This window comes from Aplidium turbinatum, chromosome 5 (genome assembly GCF_918807975.1).
Source record: "Aplidium turbinatum chromosome 5, kaAplTurb1.1, whole genome shotgun sequence".
NCBI classification, from domain to species: Eukaryota; Metazoa; Chordata; class Ascidiacea; order Aplousobranchia; family Polyclinidae; genus Aplidium; species Aplidium turbinatum.
Window position 1 is genome coordinate 5,935,072 of NC_137476.1, and position 15,000 is coordinate 5,950,071.

At 34.7% G+C, this 15,000-nt stretch overlaps 1 protein-coding gene across 1 annotated transcript; it reads left to right on the top strand.

Annotated features, from left to right (window-relative positions):
• The first annotated feature begins 587 nt into the window (after positions 1–587).
• LOC145770875 (protein crumbs homolog 1-like) lies at positions 588–14,947 on the top strand. The gene is made up of 7 exons (XM_082582619.1): positions 588–822; positions 5,571–5,687; positions 7,011–7,136; positions 8,099–8,289; positions 12,626–12,866; positions 13,263–13,379; positions 14,814–14,947. The coding sequence occupies exons 1-7, from the start codon at positions 588–590 to the stop codon at positions 14,945–14,947; spliced, it is 1,161 nt and encodes a 386-aa protein (XP_082438745.1).
• The last annotated feature ends 53 nt before the right edge of the window (positions 14,948–15,000 follow it).

The window sequence follows — 15,000 nt, forward strand, 5'->3', positions numbered from 1 at the left end:
TTGTACAAACAAAACAATTTTCATTGGAGCAAAACAAAATATTCGTATGAAAAAAAATATCTTCCTACGAATATGCGTAAGTTGTAATACTGGTAAAGAAGACCATAGTATATACCAAATTGCCGAATCACAATATTCGTGTTCGTACAAACAAAGCACTGTGTATGTGACTGAGCAGAAGGCATTGTGAGCAGTTCAATTTTAACAGTACACTTCCGACAAAACTTGACTTCTTTAACTCATTTGCTGAAACTTTGGCAACAAATCCGAGTCTTATATTTGATGTCATATTGTCTATACCCGTATATTTGATATATTGGTCAGACTTTATTTGTGGATACTAAAGCGTACCCACTAAACTAAAGCAATTAATTCACTCATTACCAATAGATAAGCTAAACTCTTCTGTGTATGCTACTTAAATCGTGGCTATAGGCTGAAGATTCATTGAGATTATCCTGGCATTTTTCAATGTACCCAGTGCATACTGGTCCCTTGTTAGCAGTTGCAATTTTACGCTTTACTCAATATTTGAAAATAGAGATTTTGCGAAATGAACTAATAGGTGTCGTGTGTAGGGTAATTCAATGAGACTTGGTGCTGAACGGTATGCTGATGGCAATTGGATGTGGTTGGACAAAACCACATTACCAACTACAAACGTTGATGGTTATCCACTATGGAAGTCAGGTTCTCCTACAAACATAGTTAGTGATATAAACTTAGTTCTCATGCCACCATCTTCCAACAATGTGAGCGATGATTTACGCTTGACAAATGTTCAACCTTCTGAAACGACTGGATATATCTGTGAAAAGTTAGGTAAGGTTAATGTTGAATAGTTATAGTAAGAGATTGTAAGTGCTTTCTGCTAAATGATTTAATGTAGCCTACCAGCTCTTATATGTCAAATAAAAGTAGCAAAGGCAAGTTAACTATAAATAGGGTTTAACCCTATCATAATACGAGCTGTTTTTGTACGCGGAAAGCACGTCACGGGTTATCTTAGCCCCGTGCTAATTAAACGCTAATAATGGGAGCTGTGAAAATCACAGAGCCAAAATATTTTACAAGAATGATAGCCATGTGTATGTGTATTGTGGGTAGATAAATTAAATTTTTACCCAACAAATATATTGAAATAAAGTGTTTGAGGAAAAGACGTCAGAAAGTCGGTTTTTATTCTACTTTCCCAAAAATAGCTTCAAAATTAAAATTTTTGAATGATAACATAAAGAAATGCTTAACCCTTTGCTTTTCAACCTTTTTTGCAATTTATCTGCTCAAAGGGGGGCCGTTTTTGGATCAAATTCAATCAGCTGTTTGGTTTTATCCGCTGGTGCTATTTCAACAGAAGTTGCACTGGCGTAAAATAAAATCATTTGTCTATAAGTTTGAAAAGTCATTATTCTAAAATTTTATATGTTAAACTTAATATTTCAATTTTTGCAAAGGTACCCAAAAACAACAATTTTGATTTATCCTGCCACTATTTAATTACCGTGCTAACCCCATTTCATGCAAAGTTCTGAATAACAAAGAGCTCGATCAACTGCACGAAGTGTGTGTGCGGTGTTCCGAATCATTGCATTGATAAAGATTTACGACTTGCGAGCAAATCTTATTGTAGGCTACTCATTGATTCTAATATAGTTACAATCAGAGTAATATGGTTACACGAATTTAAAAAAAGACAAAACTGCGTTTGTTGTTTTAAATTTTTTTCCTAAACTTATGCTTTCCGAAACTCATGGCTAGCTTCTAGTTTTATGGAACCAAACTTCTCATAAGTAACACCTTAGCCTGTTTGAATAGCTGTTTACATCTTCATTTGTGTAGTTTAGGTCTACAATTGAGTTTGTAATATAAATATTTTTTAGTAGAGAGAAGACAATTAAACAATTTGTTGAAATTATCTGAAATTTCTAAGTTCAAATTAAGTGCTTTTGAAATTGTGGATTTGTGTCAAGTCGCATCACAAATATCATGCAACCTACATCATAAATCATTTCGCTTACGGGTGATTACAAACATGACTCAAAAATTACACACACAAAAAATATAGCATTTACATCAACAAAGCTAAGTTCGAAGCTCACTTTTTATTGAAGATTGTGTCAATCAATTTGAAAATACATTTTTAGTTCGTCAGCGTCGAAACAATGCAACAGCGAATTGAGGAACATGCGTAAACAAAGGAAATATGAAATAACCCACAGTCAGCAAATCATAAATTTAACATAAAATTAACGTTTACAACTGTTGAATCAATGTAAATAGACTGGATTGCTGACTGGGTTCTTATTGTTTGAAGCCCAAAAAATACGCGTAAAGGCGACAACATCAGCAAGGCAGCAATTATGTTTCTGGCCAAAACAAAATTAATTTTAGAATTCAAAGATAAAAATGATTATAACGAAGCTTCAAAGTTTGTCCTAAAAAATATGCAGAGATACAATAAAGAGTAAGTAAAAAAAAATAATGATGAATTATTTTACAAAACCCTGGTTTCCAAGCACTTCACAAAAAATTGCTAGGGAAAATTTACTATTAGACGTAAAACGTTTGTAAAAGAAAATTGTCATTTTACATATTAATAATGTTTATTGCGCTGTTATCGAATTATAAACTGCCTGTATTGTCTACCTTTACGGTTGCCGGCCAGCTTAGAGCAGCATGCAAACTACGCGTTTATGGTATTTGCATCGTGTTATGTTTCTCGAAAATTTCCCACAAGGTCTTTATTTTTATCGTGACATTTTTGTGCGTTTTCTCTCCTAAACTTGAAGTCATTGTGCAGCATAATCTACATTGGTTTTTAGACTCAGTCTTCATTGAAAATTTTTGTGTGGTGCATCATTTCAAGTAGTGTCTTCCCCTAAACAGTTACACAAACCGCCCAGAACCAGGTTGATTATGTATCTTATCGAGAGCCCGTTATTGTATGTGTGGAATTATTAGATGCCTGACTAAATTCATGCCAAAGTCGAGCAAATTCTGCTTTCGGGATCCTTGCCGTTATTTACGGTATTTTTTGTTGATAAGTTTAGGCAGCATTTTTCCAAGATAAATGAAGACATCGGTATTGTTCGTCATTTAGATTTAGGTTTCTCAGCATTGTTTATTCATTCTTTGATCCACTAGTTTGTCCTACTTTTGGTATAATCTGATCGTTTATAAATGGCGGGTCTTCACAATAGCCGGCATATTATACATTGGCGCAACGTATTCAGATGTTGAATCAATGATCAAAAAAGCTGATTTGTTGTTTGTCTTATGTGACGCCTAGCGTTATGCCTCGTCTACATTGGCATTAGCATCTTTATTTTGGGCTCTTTGGAACAACACACAGTGCACTGTCAAAAACAAAAATGCAGGACATAACAACAAGAAGGCGACTTAAAGCAGGGAAGGGACATGTAGCCATCGAGTTAGCTGCTACGTGTAAATGGAGCCTATCTTATAATTTTGAGTGTATCTCACAATTACTGTTTGCAAAAACGCTATTTTTCCGGCTTCTCCCAAAAGCATTTGCAGTAATGCATTTCCTCAATTGCAAGTTTTGTCAATGAGAGCATTTCCATAGAACGTTTATTTCAAAACCAGGTTTTTCGTGTCTTTACCCAAGAGAAGATTTCTTATTGTAACGTTTTTTATTCGTCAATAAATATTATCTGCTTGAAACAACTGTTTTGAATAGTTTGTGGCCTACATAGCCTACTATTTTGATCGTGGATTGCTATTCTTCTTTGTAGAGCTGATAACGCAAAAAACATTTGATATTATTGTTTCTAATTAACAGCTTTGTCGTCACTGGCTTTTCTTTTGTAGCATAAGAAATAACGCGCTTTGTATTATTGAGGTCAAACCAAACAAAGGAAAACAAGAGGATATTTCTCTCTGCTCGCGCATATCGATGCACGAAGCAATTATGAGCTTATGGCTTGTTATCGCAATGTAATCCATTTCACGCTTTGCTGGAAGTTAGCTAAAAATAGCAAAAATTCATCAAAATCTTGAATTTACAAGAAAACTACACAACTTTTAGCATCAAAATTAATATCATCCGATCCGCCATCAGATCCGTTTTGATATCACATTGGCATTTTTTCTTTTCACTCTCTTTTTCATCTATTGTTTTTGATAATGTTTTGTGGTAACTTTTATAAAATCTTTTTCAGGTTTGACTATTTAATCTTAAAAAACTTTCTCACAATCGTGTTATGTCGATTCCACACTTTTTAAAAGCAATTGACATATTTTTTATATATATGTTTTTGGAGTAAGCATAAGACATAAAAATATGTTTAACCTGTTAAGTGCGTATAACGACAATTGTCGTCCGAGACAGTCGCTCTTGCTGTGCGTAAGACGACAATTGTCGTTTTCGTGATCGCAGCTATTCATGGTACTTTTAATTTCGCTTTCCTTTATTTGCTTTGTCTGGAAGGCGCAATTATGACGTGTGAAGAAACATAGATGCATTGTTCAAACTACAATAACGATTGCAGCCTGACAGAAATCATTAATCCCTAATTCACTCTATTACAATATTAGGTGCTTCTGCACTCACCTACAATATAACCACAACTGCAAAAATAAAAAGATTTCATCCTAATTGTTTTTTATTCTGAAATAGCTTCCTTTCGATGTATAAAATTCGAATCACATCATGCGCGTTCAGTCAGTGTGAAGTCATTTTGATGTAATGTTGCAAGCAGTTTCAGAAATATTTTGTTGTGTTTGAAAACATATTTTGTAACATATACTCAAAAAAACAATAGGGTTTTGTGTTGCTGCTAATGTTAGAACTAGCGTCAGAAAATGATACAGTTTGAATATTTCCAAACTAAACTTAGGTGTACTTTGTTTAGTGTCCTATAAATGCTTAGAAATTATTCTGTTCTGTGAACTGATTTATTTTTTCTTCATAATAAACAACTAGTTGAATAATTTCACAATGGTGAAAGGTATAATCACTTGAGAGTGATTATACCGATTACACCAGAAAACAATAGTCCAGCGGGAGACTTTTACGCAATAGTCGAGGAAAAAGTAAAGCAATAGAAACAAAAAGGAAATTGAACAAAAGCGTATTGTTTTACGTCATGGGGGTTTCCCAATATCCTAGCAAGCAATTATGCGACGAAAAATACTGCAAGTGATCAAATTAAATACGCACAGTAAGGAGAGTTTCGAAAATTTAATTACGCACTTAACGGGTTAAATAAAGTAGAACACGCTTTCAGTTGGGTCTACTAAATGTTGTTTTTTCAGTGCTAAAAAATTACATTTCTTGTAACAGATTAGAAAATTTTGCTAATTTTCCTGGAGATTTTGATGTTTATTTATGCTAGTGATGCTTTTGCGGTTATTGGAAACAAACTTAAGGATTCTTATATTGCACTTGTTAGTGAACATAGAAACACTCATCTTTCTCAAATTTTGACAAGGTTTCTTTTCTTGCACAAGACAATTGATCTACCTTCATGTTTAATAATTGCAGTGAGGCTTGTGAGACTGGGCTACTTGACATCCTATATGTGCATAACTTTCTTTTTACTTTCTAGTATCTGGTAACCCGTGTGATAGCAATCCATGTATCAACGGAGGGATCTGCTCGAATGTTGGATGTTCGTATATTTGTCGATGCATGAATCAATGGAGTGGAAGAAATTGCGAAACCTGTAAGTGGTGCTAAAAATAGTTGTGGCAATGTACTATACAAAAAGATTGTTGATTATTCACGTCTTCTACAGTTGTTTATGTGCAAATTTATTATTTTTAAGTACGTATCAAGTATATATTATTAAACTAATTTATACAAGTTATTTGATTTTCCATCAAACATCTAAAATCTTTAAATAAGAAACAGCCGTGTTAATGGAAAGGATTAAACCGACGTCTTGATTTCAGTATCTAGGTCAAGTCTGGTTAGAGCTTAGTGGTAGACAAATTTAAAGTACCATGTAGTTGGCAGTCGCTCAGTTGTGATCTTAAGTGGTTCTTGTTATTCATAACCGAGAGAAGGTCCGCTCACACAAATATGTTGTCGAACAAGCTCAACGTTTTCTTTGAAAATGTTCGCATTTCTGGAAATTTGGTTTTATCCAGCTGCTTGTAAAAAGGCACGAGGGAAATATATTGCTTTCAGCTTCGGCGTCGCAGTGAAGCTCAATTACTTGAATGTGAGCTGCTGGAGTCTCATATTAGTCCACTTCAATTGCGGCAAAATCCCAAATTCGGTCGTTGAATTTCGTTGCAAGAAAATGAATGATAATGCTCAACTGTGTCATGGTGTCATTATATTGTATTCTTCAGGGCAGGGGTTGAATTCGCCAATTATTTTGCAGCAATGCTTGTAAATCTTCTGCTGAGCCTTTCGCTTGGATGTCAGAGAAGGATATTTTTATTAATTTGAAAAAAATGCAAGTTGGATTGGTATGATTTCTAGGCCAACCATGACACATTGTGCAAAAATGTATAATGTATCGCTGGCCAGGCTTGGACACCACTGTCTTAAAGACATTACACTAATTAATCAGTAGCCACTGCATTCAGCTTTTTTATAACTGAGATAAAACTGCTTTGGGGCAAAGGCCTGTGACCTTAATGCTTGTAAAACTTTGTTAGACATTGTTTTATCTGTCGAGCCAAATCATTTTTTTTTTAGTTTATTATTCTCCAACATCGTTCTAACAATTATAAAAAATAATGGTGACTACACTAGCATTATAGGGATACAAAGAACGTATTAGGAAACTAATCATTGTTTCTACTTGTGGTTCCTTCGTAAATGTCTTATTGATGTTGATTTGTTTAGTTGACATTAATTCATTGCAATTTGTAATGGAACAAAATATCCGTTTATAGTCTTCGAATAACTAAACGTTAACTTCGAATAAATATCTTTAAATGTTATTATTATTTTACAACATGTTCCATGTTTTGTCATTATTGTTATCATCGTAAAGAAATAAAGAAATTATAATAATATTTTTGTACTTTAGGTCCTGTATTTCCTTGCTTTTCAAACCCATGCAAAAATGGAGGAACTTGTAGTCCAGCCGATCAATGCAAAGATGAATTCACTTGCAAATGCATATCATTCTTTGGTGGATCTACTTGTGACGAAAGTAAGCATGTGCTTGCTGTAGGCCACTAGTTGTATACTAGTTTCGAATTACATTTGCTTCAACTTTGAAAAACTATTTCGACGTATCTATGCAACACTTTAAAATGATGACAGACCAAATTTTCTTTTGATAATAGGCACAGAACGTATTAGCAAATACTACGAGTTCATAGATTTGAGAATGCATATAAAAATGAAGAAATAGACCTATTGCCAAACTGCAACCAGTCAGAAGAGTTTTTGAAACTTCGGTTGCGGTTGAATGATGGTAGAAAAGCAATTTTTGTGCTTTAGTAGACGATATCTGTTTTGGCAGTAGGCCTACCGTACGTACCCTCAAAACCAGGCAAATGCGGTACCAAATTTGAACAATATGTGAATCCACCACATTTTATGCCTAAAAAATACATGTATAGCTTACTTAGAAAGGAATGATAACGCGGCAATCAAAGTGCAAGGAGTTGTTCTCGCAAGATGTAAAAGAATCAAAACTTTTAGACGAAATGTGATTGATGTCTGTGCCGTAAATGGCTATGTTGTTGAAATTTTAACATTAGTATTAACGTCTAATGTTAAAAATGTGAGACGATCCCTAAAACTCAAACTTTCCTGAACTTTGATCTTTACTCTGGGTTGAATAAACCAGGAACAATCTAAATGCAATTATAGTGTAGTTCCGAATTTACTTTACTGACATGTATCAAAATATATTTAAATAGATTTTCTCTTTTTGCCGAATATCTCTGTCCAAATTGTGTTCCAAAAAATTGTTATGTCGTTGTTTGGCAAAATAACGTCGCAGAAAGATATGATGCCACTGTAGCGTATATAATTGTTATAATAAAATTTATGATAGCCAATTCGTTCATATAACATCATGAAAATTCTTATTATCAATTCTGTTGTTTTTAAATAATTTAATTGAAGCGCCGTCTTCATTTTCTCTCTTGCTTTTTCTCTTAGGCAAATTTCTTCAAACAATGCCATCAGAAAGTTCTTGTGTATATCACATACGTTCTAGCAGGATCTCAAACTTATATCACCATATCGCTACATCGAGATGTGAAGGAATCCATTCATCTCTGGCTTTGATCAAAAGCCCTAATCAACAAGAAAAAATAACTAAACTATTACGAAGCGTTTACTCATACGATGTAAGTTAATTGATGTTGCAATTGCATTTAAATTATTTATTCATTATTTTTCAATCATTCAAGGGAAAAGGGGATACCAGAAGTTACAATGCGTATAGGGGAGTAAAATTGTTAGATCATGGAATGAAAATTGTAGAACAATATCTGATGGACCGTGCTTTGTTGGAGATAGTGTAAGACAGAGTTCCGAAAAGAATGATAGAATAGGCAATGAGAAAAAGATGGATTACGGAGGTGATATAAGGGCGTTGCTGTTGCTGTATGAAGGAGTCAGAACAAAAGTAAAAGTTGGTTCAAGTCAGTACCCAGATGAATTTTTTGTGAAGGTCGTAGCACATGATGGGGCCGATGAGCAACATTTTGTATGCCAATGACCTGGTCTTGATAAGTGATAGTATGGAGGGACTAGAAAAATGGAAGAAAGCATTTGAGACAAAAGGTATGAAAGTAAATTAAAAAAAAACAAAAACGAAAGTGATGGTGAGCAGAAGCTATAGTTGTGCAGAGCAAAGTCGATCCATGCGCAATATTTAGAACTAGAGTGATGAGAAATTCGATACAATGCAAAGTGTGTAGTAAGAGAGTACATGCAAGATGTGTCGATACGAGGTGAGCTACAGCAAGAATAAAAATTGTTCTATTTGTGGGAAATGTGATAAAGGAAAAGATTGTTATAGGGAAAAACATTTTTCTTCAAAACGAATGGGAATGTCTATCGGAGTTGTGTATGACCAGCAATATTGTACTGCAGCGAAAGATTGATGGAGAGAGTGAACTGACTTTCCAAAAAGAACGGAAAGGGCAATGGTGAAAGCAATGTGTGGTGTAAAAACCAGAAGGGAGAAAAGTACTGAACAACTGATGGATATGCTTGAGATGAGAGAGACTATTGAACAACTTGACAAGACAAACGGAGTAAGATAGTATGAACATGTACTAAAGAAGGAGGAAGGATGTTTTCTTCGAAAGGCATTGACTTTGAAGGTAAATGGGAAGAAGCAACGGGACGTCCAAAAAGAAAATGAAAGGAACAGGTCAAGAATGAAGCAGAAAAAGTCGGACTGAAGGAAGACAATGAGATGGACAGAAAGAGATGGATAGAAGTAAGGACAATTGATGCAAGGAAAGAATCGGCCACCCCCACTACTGGAAATAAAACCGAAATAGGAACATGATGATGATAAGGCTTATGGAATGGCTGTTGACATAAAAACATAAGAAGACTTTTTTACTGAATATAGGCTCCAGCTATAGGCTACATTTCCTTTTTGGTTCGTCTTTCTGGTTGAGTAAATGCTTTGCTTCATTTTCCAAGTAGAAGGTGTTCATTTGACTCACAGCAACAAAGCACATACAAGGGTTGGATGCTTGTAGCAAACAAAGTGTCGTAATTTTTTGTTAAAATCAGAAAAAAGGATAATCTTAAATGACAATAATAAAGATTAACTGTTCAAAATCAATTGCCAATTCAATAGAAAATCTTTAATAACAGTTGTTTATGATTAGTAAACCTTTACTGCTTCTTTACACTTGTTAGTGATTCTTGGTCTAGGCGTTGTAATTCTGTTGTAATTCTTGTTCAATTTAAAACAGTTTGTTAAAACCTTTTTGAAGATTGGTGTCCAACGTTTATTTCGTAAACAGTTGTTCGTAAAACAATTGTTCGTAAACAATTGTTCGTAAAATTAGTTTTTCGTAACACAATTTTTCGTAAAGCATTTCTTCGTGCATGCAATTGACCATAATACTAATTGTTTGTAAAACAGTTACAATTCTTTACGAACAATTAATTTGGGTATGCTAGAGATGTGCTAGATGTGACGTGCTGTAGACGAGCAGACAGAGTGTAGAGTAGAGTAGGGTGGAGTGAAAATAACTTTTTCGCGAAATTCAAAAACATAGCCCCCTAAAAAGTTGCTTTTCTTCATGAAAAACACATTTGTGAAAAATAAAAAATAAAAAAAAATAATGTCTTGATGAAGCTCGATCCACAAATCAAAGATGGCCGCCAACGTTGCTTGAAAATACAGTAAATTCACCATAATTTTGCCAATACTTGCCCAATTTTCATCATATTTCAACAAGCTTTCCTCGTTCATGTCATAAAACACTAAAAATACATATGATGACAGCGTGAGCAAATTATGACGTCACCAAATCCAATATGGCCACTAAATTCAGTTTTTCACATTTCCTATCCATGTTACACAGTTCTTTTTCGATTTGCTCCAGCGTTTGACAGTTATATGGTTATGCTGTCTTTTGTCGTGGGTACGATTTTTCCTCTTGATAATAGTTAATACAGATGGAAGCTTTATTTAGTATATTATTCATCTAGAAGTTAAAAATACCTTCAATAATTGCAACAGAGTAGTACCGTATAGGACGTTTAGCCGTTAAGCCCGTAGAATTAACGTTTCCAGTTCACGCCACGTGGAGGCAGTCCTACATGTGAACCTTTTAGGAGACAAACCGGGGATGAAATACATTTGTCGCCCAAGGACATTCTGAGAAGTCCAAGGGATATGAATTTCACTCCAGAATGACCTGTTCAATGTAACCTTCACTGAAATTCCAAACTTTGAAATCAGCTTTGCTGTCAAACTTTGGAATTTTGCGCCTGCTCTCTAATCGGGCCCTGATGAAGCTATCTATGTTATTTTCTCCACAAACGGAGCCTGAAGCCTCGGTCACAAGCTTAACATGGCGTTCCACAGCCTAGTTATGACAGGGGAAATTTTCAACTGTGAGAGGACTCATCGTGAATGGATTTGTTTTGATCATATTAATCAAATCTTCATTGCTAAGGTTCTTGGTGTTGGGAGGTTTAGTGATATCTTCGGTCTGCCAGTCAATTATTTCTACATAATTCCTAGCGTGAAGGTTCAAGGTTGGCACTCTAAAAACTTGCACTGTAGGCTACTGCTGCTCTTGCGTTCTCTGGACTTCAGTATTCACCTGAGAGCCAGTTCTCTGATACTGATGTTGTCGTCTACCAACATTGCCAGCAGAACGTTTTCAGGGTGCGCAAAACAAGGCATTTCTCTGGATAGCATTCATAACAACTTCCTTAAGCTCATCCTCAAGATATCTGGCTTTGTCTACCATGTTGTAGACATGTTTTGCTCCATCTGTACACAAAGATGGCTTTTTAATTGAGAACCACAATAGTGCATACACATTCAAAATAAAGGTGACAACAGTCTTCAATTTTATGGACGGTGCTTCTGTTGAAATATACGGTGCCCGGTCGTTTGGTCGACAGACATTTGGTCGACAGGACGTTAGATCGACAGAACGATTCATTTTAGGGTGAGGGTTAGTTAACTAACCTTAACCCTAACCTAACCCTAAAATGAATCGTTTTGTCGACCTAACGTTCTGTCGACCAAATGTCTGTCGACCAAATGTCCTGTCGACCAAATGTCTTGTCGACCAAATGTCTGTCGACCAAACGTCCTGTTGACCAAATGTCTGTCGACCAAATGACTGTCGACCAAATGTCTGTCGACCAAACGACCGGACAGTTATCAAATTTCCTAAAACTAACTTTTAGGAATCAGGGGCCTCAAAATACTTTAAAATGACTCTCACCTTTATTTGTGCCAAAATTTTTTTGTTGGCATAGGTTATAATTAGGCTAAAAGCGAATAGCAGAAATTGTTATATTGCAAAATGTGTAGTAGCTTACATGACTTTAAAAGGGCACCATTGCCCCCTGTCCCTCCATGATGCCCCCCTGCCCCCCGCTTTCGGCGCCTCTGAGTAACAACTGAAAAATTATTCACAAAAAATTGACCTATCACCTGTTTACGAACAATTCACTATACGAACAATTGATGTATACGAAGAAATGATTTACGAAGAATTGTTTTACGAAGAATTAATTTTTTGAACAACTATTCACGAACAATTGTTTTACGAACAACTGTTTACGAACAATTCACCTATGACCTAAAAGATTAAACGAGTATCCGAAAACTATTCTATAATGTTATTTTTCAGACAGTCACTTTATTTGGCCCAGATCTGGTATAGGTCTGGTCAGATGTAGACCGCATCAGGTAAGCATCTGGATCAGATAAAGTGTCTGTCTGGGTTCTTTTGTATAACGGTACGATTAATGCCGTCTAGTTGCAGGGATTTGTTGCCGGACGCTTCAAACTGGTAGTTCCATTAAACAAGTTTTGACTAGGTAGTTTGGCTGACTTTGTTCGGTGGTGAACATTAATGTGGACCTTTACCGTTAAAACAAAATATGAAACAATCTCGATAGAAGAATAAACTTTTCTTTTGTTGGGCGTCTTCATGTTTATGTTGTGTGCATACATTTTAGTCCAACTATTTCATTGGAGGATCACGTTCCCAAGAAACTACTGCAGAAAGCAGAGACTGGCTGTGGTTGGACAACACAACAATTCCTATTACTTCTTCTGATGGATACCCACCATGGGAGGCAAAACAACCTAATGACAACCAAAACGACATGTACATTCGTTTTAGGGTAACAAGCAAAAACTCACTTTGGTATTCAGTTCTGACAACAGCAAAAGCAGGGTTAATTTGCGAAAAATTCGGTAAGTAGATAACACGCTGTATTTTATTATTACTACTCTTGCTTGATACAACGTACGTAGTCCCAATATCAAGCAAACTGGTCAAAATATCAATAAAATATACTTGAAACGTCAATGATATTTTATGCTGGTTTTTGCAAAATCCAGCGTATAGGTCTATAGGCTATTTACTTTTTATAATTGTTGGCAATTTGATTGTTAGGTAATATTAACACAATATGTTATTGTTTTACTTTGTATACATCCGTTCAAATCATAATGTACCATGCACAGCCTAGGCCAGTTGATAAGTTAAACAAAAAATTCAAGTTTACAAATCAGTGTTAAGGAAATTACTTCTTGCTGCAAAAATGTGCTGTTGGTTCAGTTTATTAAACCTTGATCAATATTTCAAAGCTGAAGGAAAACCGTGTGATGATTCACTTTGTGTTAATGGAGCAGCTTGCATTGATGTTGGATGTTCTTATACTTGTCAATGTACTGAAAGATTCAAAGGACAATATTGTCAAGAATGTAAGATGGTTGGGGTTTTTAGCATTTATAAAAAGAAATGTGACTTTACTTTGAAACGAAACTACTTTTCATTTATTCGCAGAGTTCAAAGTATTATCAAATGTTTCAAGCCGAAGGTTTAATTACAAACACAATGAGCCATCATAGGTACCACGTATATCTAGAATAATGTGATACGCGTCAACTTAACCTTATCTAAATACGAGCTGTTTTCGTACGCGGAAAGCATGTCACGGGATATTTTGACACTGTGCTAATTAATCGCTAATAACGGGAACTATGAAAATCACAGAGCCAAAATACTTTACAAGATAATAGCCATGTGTATTGTGCGTATAGAAATTAAATTTTTACCCAACAAATTTATTGAAATAAATTGTTTGAGATGAAAAAAAAACATCAGAAAGTTGGTTTTTGTTTTAATTTCCTGAAAATAGCTTCAAAATTGAAATTATTGAATTATAACATAAAGTAATGCTAAACTAAACAAAATATTACTTTTTCTCATAAATATAAGCCATTTTTTGGCTTATTCACATTTCAAAGTAATCGCACTAACATTTATATTGCACTAACATTAACATATATATAAATTATATTGCAAGAAAATGTCTAGCCACTTGAGACGAAATGGTCAGCACATTGTGAAGGGCAGGAAGGTAGAAAAGTTACCAATTTAGGTTTATAAAATTCGCAAAGAATAAAAACTAAAAGTCAAGAAATTTCACATTTTAGCATACTACCTTCTATGAAATATTTTACTACTACACTGGGGCGTCCTCATAAAGCCATCTGTTGCTACAGATAGGGTTAAAAGTAGGGACTTATTAAGTAATGCTATTGATACTAATACTAAAAAAATGAATTAAACACAAAATAGATACTCATGCTAACACAAAGTCTACAGTATAAAACCAAACCATTTTACCGTAACAGTTTAAAAAATACTTTCGTCTAAACGCTTTCTTACGTGCAGTCAATTTATTTCTATTTTGTTAATTTAGACTGAGGCTATGCTTTTTCTCTCATATACAAAGTAAGCTCTTGCGCATTAATAAAAAGTTGTTTTAAATACAACTAGCCTATTCGATCCTTGTCAACGAAACTGCATTTCCATGACTTGGATTTATCTAAAACAGTATACTTTCTGTTGTGTATGACTCTAACTATTGAGGCGATTGAAACGACAATAGGCTACTGAATTACATGTGCTAGTTGTTGTGATTTTTTTAACAGTGTTGATTTTTTCTTTCATTAATTTATTTTTGGATTCAAATCACAAGTGCTTTAAGTTAGAGAAAGGAACGACTTTTAACGACTTTCAACAAAAAACAATGAACTTAACCAAACACACGTTAGTTTTGTAAGAATTTAAAGGTCACTTTGAACTTATTAGTAATTAAAATTATAAGTCTTCTAAATCTTATTTTCCAGGTGTTGCACAGCCATGTTTGGCAGATCCTTGTCAAAATGGTGGAGATTGTCGGCCTTTGAATGATTGTGTAGATGACTACACATGCACCTGTCCGAATAATTACACTGGCAAAGATTGTAAAATATGTAAGTGATTAAACCAATGCAAAAAAATAAACCAAGCAAACTGCGTCTCGGAGGCCGCAAG

What these genes read in the sequence shown, in the direction of transcription:
- LOC145770875 (XM_082582619.1), top strand. Translation starts at nt 588, where the DNA reads ATGAGACTTGGTGCTGAACGGTATGCTGATGGCAATTGGATGTGGTTG. An exon ending in TGGATCTACTTGTGACGAAA is followed by an intron (nt 7,137 to 8,098) that starts GTAAGCATGTGC and finishes TTTTTCTCTTAG; the next exon opens with GCAAATTTCTTCAAACAATG. An exon ending in GAAGCGTTTACTCATACGAT is followed by an intron (nt 8,290 to 12,625) that starts GTAAGTTAATTG and finishes CATACATTTTAG; the next exon opens with TCCAACTATTTCATTGGAGG.